The sequence below is a fragment of the Populus alba genome, chromosome 19 (assembly GCF_005239225.2).
Source record: "Populus alba chromosome 19, ASM523922v2, whole genome shotgun sequence".
Lineage (NCBI taxonomy): Eukaryota > Viridiplantae > Streptophyta > Magnoliopsida > Malpighiales > Salicaceae > Populus > Populus alba.
Genome location: NC_133302.1, coordinates 15,642,934 through 15,650,885, shown reverse-complemented (window position 1 = coordinate 15,650,885; position 7,952 = coordinate 15,642,934). Strand labels below are relative to the sequence as shown.

Below are 7,952 nucleotides of genomic sequence, written 5' to 3'. Positions count from 1 at the left end.
TTTTTCGTACTTTCATTCTAATTTTTTAATTATTATCAAGTTGACTAAGGAGTGATTTGGTATTTTAAAAATATAAATGTAACTAAAATACTAAGTTGGTTGGCACGTGCAGGTGGGAGGTGCTCACGGTTTTCTGGCAGCACATTCAGCATCTCCCAGCCTCTAAACTATAGATTTTGTTTATATGATGGTGTTTTGCCGGTAGTCTTTTACTTTTTCTTTTTCTCCTTTCTCTCTACTCTCCTTAAAATTCAAGCTTGTCATTCAAAATTTGATCCTTATTTTTTTCCTTTAATTTTTGTTCTAGGTCCTTTTATCAAATTTGTTATCAATTTCATACTTGAATCCGTAATTGTGATTAGTTATTTTTTTTCAAATCTAGTTCTCATTTTTTTTATTTTGATTTTGTATTTTGGATCCATTTATGAAATTGATTTTTTTTTTAATTTCCTCCTTCAATTCAAAATTTTAAGATGAACTCTCATTTTTCAAGTTTGGTTTTCATAGTCTTAATTTCTATCTTTTTTATCCTTTTATATAATTGAGTTTTTTTTATTCATCCTTCGACAGTTTATTTGATGGGAATTAGGTTTCTTTGTTTTTTCAGATGGAATGCTTCCAGTTTAGAGACTCAGGTTATGAGTTTAAAAAGTTAATATAAGTTAACATTATTATTATTTTCATTTCACCCTTCAACATTGTTTATTTTGTAAAATGGGCTTTATGATTTCTTTCGCTTTCTTTCAATCAGGTTATGTCAATCCTATGACTTGGACAACAGGTTTTGTCGATTAACTTGGTTATTTTGTTGGGTGGTTATTTTTTTGGGGTCACTTTGTTGTATATGTTTTTTCAGTTTCGCCCTTCAAAATTAGGTTCTTTTTTAAATTAAGCTTCGTTATTTTATTTTATTTGCATTCTATTCGGTTATTATGTTCATATGATTCGACTTACGAGATTTGATAGCCTTACCTGATTTTGTAAGGGTTTTTTTTGTGCTTCTTTTTATTGACTAATTTTTTTTTTATCTCATCCTTCTACATTTGGATTTTAGGGAAGTGGTTATCATTTTTTTTTTCAAATTTCTTTCTATGAGGTTGGCCCGGTCTTATGACTTGGGTTGCGAGTTTGTCCTGCTAGCTGGGGTTGACTTGAGGCGCTTTACTTTGTCATTTTTTAATTTTTTTTGAATTTCATCCTTTAACATTGGATTATCTTAAAATTTGGCTTTGTAGTTTTTTTCCCTTATGATAAACATTCTTTTTTCTTCTAGTCATTGATATCATTTTTTCTTTTAAAATATTGTATATTTATTGTTGTTATTTTTTCTATCATATAAGTAAATAAAACTATTTGATTGGACCTAATATAGTCCATCAAGGTTGTTAAAATCATAAATTGACTCGTAAAATTATACGATTTTGCGAGTCAATACATGCTTAACGTGTAAAATCACTTTAAAAACTCGAAAATAGATAAAATCGAGTTAAAATCAATAAAATCAGATGAAATCACAAATTGACAGTCATTTTTACGATTTTAACACAAAAAGCATCATATACTGCAGTATTCCTAAAATTTCTTGTTTATATGTCATTTCACCGTTTATTTGATGCTAACCGCCCAATTTATCCTTCCAAGCAACCGTTCAGGCAAAACATTGTTAGCCATGCGAAGCAACTCCAAGCACAGACCACTGGATCTATGTCAGTGGTTAGTTTTGTCAAAGGAAAATTAAGAATCATACAGAGGATCCATTTTCTGCTACCAGAAAGTCACATTCAAGATTAGTTTTTGACATAAAAATGAACACTTTGACATGACAATACCAAAAGCCAAAGCCCACAACAGTAACACTGATGCTTCTTTCAATTCAGTGATAAGTAGCCCAACTTTAACTTTGGGTGTAAGTGTAATACTAATTATCTTTTAAAATAATTTTTAAAAAATATTAAAAAATATTTTTTATTTTTAAAATTCAATATTAAAATATTGAATTTAAAATAAAAAAAAATCAAAATTTAAAAAAAGATTGAAACTCACATATAAACTCTCATCATACATATATTTAATATTTTTTTGAACCTTATTTGTTTTAGCGTTTTAAAAAATATTTTAAATTTTTTTTTAAATGGTATAATAACAGTGTGCTGATATGCAATTTGATATAGTCATAATTTTATTGACTAGTTATTGATGATGTTTCCAAAATAAAATATGTTTATAGAATATCTAAGTTGTGTTTGTATTGATCACAATTTGGTTCTAATAATAATATTTGAATTGATTACAAGCCTGATTCAAATTGATTCTTGAATTATTGAACGCATGGCATCTAAAAACAATTTCTCTAGTAATAGGTTTAATGTGGGATAACAACATGGTATAGATATTGATAAGAATTCAAAAAAAAAATCAGTACAAATATTGTTAAAAAAAAATTTTACGATTTTACAATCCGGGTTTATATTATATTTTTTGTGTCATGTTAAAAATATGTTTTTGACAACTTTGCGGTCCATGACTCTAGTCATGTTTTTTTTATTATTATTAAAAAACACACTAAGAAACGCCTAATAGTTTATATAATAATAAATTAAAGAGATAAAAAAAAAAAGAGTCTCTAAAGCGCCAATACTTTTAGAGACGTGAGGATTTATACAAAGTGAAATTTGTGCTTAAACGTCACGTGTTCTACTTAGGCCACGAGCTCCAGATTCTAATTTTTTTCTTTGGTTGAGGTTTTGATTTATTATAAAATAGTTTTTTGTTTATAAAAATTTATTTTTTGTTTATAAAAGAATATTTTTGGTTAATTCATTTTGAGTTTGGGTTTGTGCTATAGCTTCTATTTAGGTTATTGTCTATAAAAATAACTTTGTTTTAAGTTTATGTTATTCTATTTTGTGATATAAAATTTTATATGATCTAAATTAAACAATTGCAAGTTTTAATTTTAAATAACTACAACAATTGCATCTAGCCAATCTAGCTCTAACGTAACCGTAAGAAACACAGAATGAGGCCGCAATCTTTGAAATTGAAAACATCACCATCAAAACTGGTTTATTGCAGCAAAGAAGATGATGCAGCAGCACACCATCATCCAAGAAACCAGAGAGAATAGAATGCATAAATTTATAGCATTGATCAGAGATATTCACACCAAGGCACAGGAACATGAACGTGAGGTCGGTGTGCTGTCACATGAACAGTTTCTTCAATCGGAGGTGTCCTCAATTTCGAGTTCAATTTCTTCGACTGGCGTTTAGGCTCAGGCTGAGAGCTAGATTGGCTTGATTTCCTCTTTCTACTGCAATACCTGTTACTCTTTTTCCGAATTCGACAGAGCACAGTATAATGAGGAACATTCTGCATAAGAGAATCATCGAGGGAATACTCCAACATAATCCAGGAAGCATCAGGAGTGCCTATATTGGGATTCTTGTAACAATATCTCCTTCGATTCCAGGTAATTCCTTTGGAATGGAATGAATGAACATCGTCGCCATGCCAACGGCCCCCATTGGACCCAACACCACGATCAAATTTGGAGGATTTCATACCAGGGTTTATCTTTCTCAGATTTGTGAAAAAGAAAAGATCATTCTGAGGAGACGGACCAGCCTCGACTTCATCATCATCCTCGTCATCACTGTTAGCACAACACAATCTGACAACAAGCTTTGTGAGAGTTCAGTGGAGAGATAAGGGTGTCTATGCTAGTGGAGTAATAAGGCAGAATTCTCTCACAAAGCTCCCTACGATGCTGCCCACATTGTTCTACAAAACTTCCGAGTTTAATGGAGAAAAGTCAGGAGATAAAGATGTTTTCAAGGGTAACAAATTCAAGTCAGAATGGTAGTCTAACAAGATAAGGAGACTACTGTGATTCATCCGAAAGTAAAAGGGACTCTGTGATTCCAAGTTAGAATTGACAATGCATGGAAGCCGCCTCATGTCCTTGTTCATGCTTATCAAGATAAACACTCAAGATAATCCTTAGTTGGCTAGCTCTTTGAATCCTTGTATATGTCATCTTCAGTCAACTTTAAATACTCTGCTAATGGTAGTGTAATGTATCAATAAAGATTGTATGTTCACGTTTCAGTAAACAAACCATTAGAACAAATTGTTCTACTCACGTCTTCAGATTTTCTTTAATCACTACTGGTATTATTGTACTCTCCAAAATTTTCCCATATTTGCCAAGGCTCCTCATGACCATATAGATCATAATCTTGAACAATGCAAGGGCAAGATAGAGGAAGACCCATGACTTTGTTCTAAAGATAATGGCAAGCAAGTTCAGCCTCTGTAGGGTTAAATCGGAACCCTACAGCAATATTAGCAAGAGACATGATCGATTCCGGAAAGAAACAGAAGATAGCAGCGCGCGGGAGAAAGCCAATCTGAGAGCAGAAGAAGAATAATCCATGCTGCTATACTGCTACTAGTAATTTATAAGAGAAAGAGGGTCAGGTCGGTGCAACAAATTACTGATGAATTGTTTTGTATTACTAGTTGTAAACGGAAAATATGCAAGGAAAGGAAGGCCTCCCTTTTAAATCCCAAAAGAACTTGGACAGCCTGATGGTAAATTAACCACGGAAATAACAATAATAAATATATGAAAAAAAAAAAACAATGAGAAATATGATATTGTGCACTTGGAAATTGTTTGTTTAGATAGTACGAATAAAAAGCTTCACACATTGTAGAATAATAAATTGAATAAATATTTTGTATGTTTATAGGTCATCTCGAGCAAAATCAATTTATAATCTTGATATGATTTTATTAAATAAATTTTATTCTAGTTCTTAATATTTGTAAAAACATCATTAAAAATCTCCGAAATATGCAATTAAATCATAATAACTTGGTTATTTTCATGTTTTTATTTTTTTTATCATTACATTCTAATTGTAAGTTATTTGGTCTCGTAAAGTCTATTGTTTGTTGTCCCCTACAAAGTATCTTCTCATTTACTAAAAAATCGAATAGATGACCTATATTATTTATGCCCAGGGCATTGTCATCGCTATACAATCATGCATGTATCATCTATAAATTGATAATGAATGGCTTATCATTTGCTTTAATTTTTTTAATTAATCCATCTAGTAACAAAACATCAAAGCTTGATGTAAGGATGATGACACACATATTAGCATGTATTCAATCTCGTCCAAGTCCAGTGTTTTAACTTGTGTATTCTTCAAACACAAAGAAAGTTGTCTTGGAGGAATTACACCCAATAGTGAGATACACCTATAACACTTTTATAATATCTCTTATACCTCCTATAAAATTTTGGGATAATATTTTCTTTGCAGTGGTATACCATTGAAATTTACTATTATGTGCACAAGTTTCAAATGGCAAGTCATAGCAGATGTTTAATTAGAAAATACGAGGCTTGGTTGTTGGTCAACTATAAGTCTTGACTAGTCAATTTTTACTATTTTTGCCTTTTTTTCTAAATTGAATTTATAGTCACTATATAGATAAGTCAAGATACATGCCGGCGCTCCGCCACCACTTTTTGTTTTCTTTCATTGCACTGGACTTTGTTCTTTTTTATGCTAAATATGTAAGATAACATAAACTTTAACATCTAATTAATAATACAAATAGAAATTAACACAAACCATAAATAGTAACATAGATAGAAAGGTTTTAAGATGTAGAGAAGTTAATACACAATCAAGACAACAAGAGTGGAATCTAAATAAAAATCAAAGCTTGACCATTGTAAATTTTATCAAGTTCATATAACATGGATTTGGTGTGCTTCCCAGACCTAAGTCACTTGGGTAAGGCGTGGTTCCAGACCCATGGAACTTAGGTCTGGCTTGGTTGCTAAACCCATGACATTTGGGTCTAGCATGAGCGCTTAGGCTTGACATGGTATGCAGACCTAAGTCACTTGGGTCTGATGTTATTCCAGACCCATGGCATTTGGGTCTGGCTTGGTTGTCAAACCCATAACGCTTGGGTCTGACATGGGCGTTTGGGCTTGGCTTATTTGCCAAACCCAAATGCATTGGGTCTATTGTTGTTGCCAGACCCAGGTAGCTTGGGTCTGGCATCTAAGATTTGCATAATTTTCGTTAGCTAGCCAAGGTAATGGTTTTGTTGAGGATTAAAACACTCATGCAAAAATATTGAATGGTCTTAGGACATGTAGCTAATAATTCATTGTGAACTGTTGATGTATTGTTAAGAAAAAAAACAACAAATATTTCTGCTAAATTTCAATAAATAGGTGTAAAATTTAAGTTAAACTTTGTAATGTTGATTCCAATAGTTAGATACATGTCTGCGGTCTTGCAACTTTAAGAAACTCTAATCATTACAAAGAAAAATCACTCTTGCAAGTTTTAATTTTCAATAACTATAACAATTGCATCTAAGCCAATCTAGCTATAACGCAACTCTAAGAAACACAGAATGGGGCCGCAATCTTCGAAATTGAAAACATCACCATCAAAACTGGTTTATTGCAGCAAGGAAGATGAAGCAGCAGAACACCATCATCCAAGAAACCAGAGAGAATAGAATGCATAACATTTTTTTCAAGAACTGAGAACCATATCAATTTATAGCATTGATCAGAGATATTCACACCAAGGCACAGGAACATGAACGTGAGGTCGGTGTGCTGTCACATGAACAGTTTCTTCAATCGGAGGTGTCCTCAATTTCGAGTTCAATTTCTTCGACTGGCGTTTAGGCTCAGGCTGAGAGCTAGATTGGCTTGATTTCCTCTTTCTACTGCAATACCTGTTACTCTTTTTCCGAATTCGACAGAGCACAGTATAATGAGGAACATTCTGCATAAGAGAATCATCGAGGGAATACTCCAACATAATCCAGGAAGCATCAGGAGTGCCTATATTGGGATTCTTGTAACAATATCTCCTTCGACTCCAGGTAATTCCTTTGGAATGGAATGAATGAACATCGTCGCCATGCCAACGGCCCCCATTGGACCCAACACCACGATCAAATTTGGAGGATTTCATACCAGGGTTTATCTTTCTCAGATTTGTGAAAAAGAAAAGATCATTCTGAGGAGACGGACCAGCCTCGACTTCATCATCATCCTCGTCATCACTACTGGTATTATTGTACTCTCCAAAATTTTCCCATATTTGCCAAGGCTCCTCATGACCATATAGATCATAATCTTGAACAATGCAAGGGCAAGATAGAGGAAGACCCATGACTTTGTTGTAAAGATAATGGCAAGCAAGTTCAGCCTCTGTAGGGTTAAATCGGAACCCTACAGCAATATTAGCAAGAGACATGATCGATTCCGGAAAGAAACAGAAGATAGCAGCGCGCGGGAGAAAGCCAATCTGAGAGCAGAAGAAGAATAATCCATGCTGCTATACTGCTACTAGTAATTTATAAGAGAAAGAGGGTCAGGTCGGTGCAACAAATTACTGATGAATTTTTTTGTATTACTAGTTGTAAACGGAAAATATGCAAGGAAAGGAAGGCCTCCCTTTTAAATCCTAAAAGAACTTGGACAGACTGATGGTAAATTAACCACGGAAATCACAATAATAAGTATATGAAAAAAAAAACAATGAGAAATATGATATTATGCACTTGGAAATTGTTTGGTTAGATAGTACGAATAAAAAACTTCACACATTGTAGAATAATAAAATAAATAAACATTTTTGATGTTTCTAGAGGTCATGGCAAGCAAAACACTACAAGATTTCACAATTTTACTGACGGAAATATTCTGTCGGTATGTGATTCATAGTTCATCGGTAATTTTATTACCGACAACATCACTGACAAAAACCATTCGTTGGCTTTCCTTTCATCAGTAATACCTCATTTCGTCACTAACGTGGTTGGTAAAAAAAAAACATTGCCAATGGTTTTACAGACGGAAATTGCGCACCAAAAAAAAAAGATCCCGCTTG

At 32.9% G+C, this 7,952-nt stretch overlaps 1 protein-coding gene and 1 pseudogene across 1 annotated transcript; both read right to left on the bottom strand.

Moving 5' to 3' along the window:
- Window positions 1-3,029: 3,029 nt before the first annotated feature.
- LOC118036186 (protein SOMBRERO-like) lies at window positions 3,030-4,495 on the bottom strand (annotated as a pseudogene).
- A 2,122-nt stretch (window positions 4,496-6,617) lies between these two features.
- Window positions 6,618-7,450, bottom strand: LOC118036217 (protein SOMBRERO). The gene has a single exon (XM_035041916.1). It carries the CDS (start codon window positions 7,314-7,316, stop codon window positions 6,618-6,620), a length of 699 nt encoding a protein of 232 aa, XP_034897807.1. The 5' UTR covers window positions 7,317-7,450.
- Window positions 7,451-7,952: the final 502 nt, after the last annotated feature.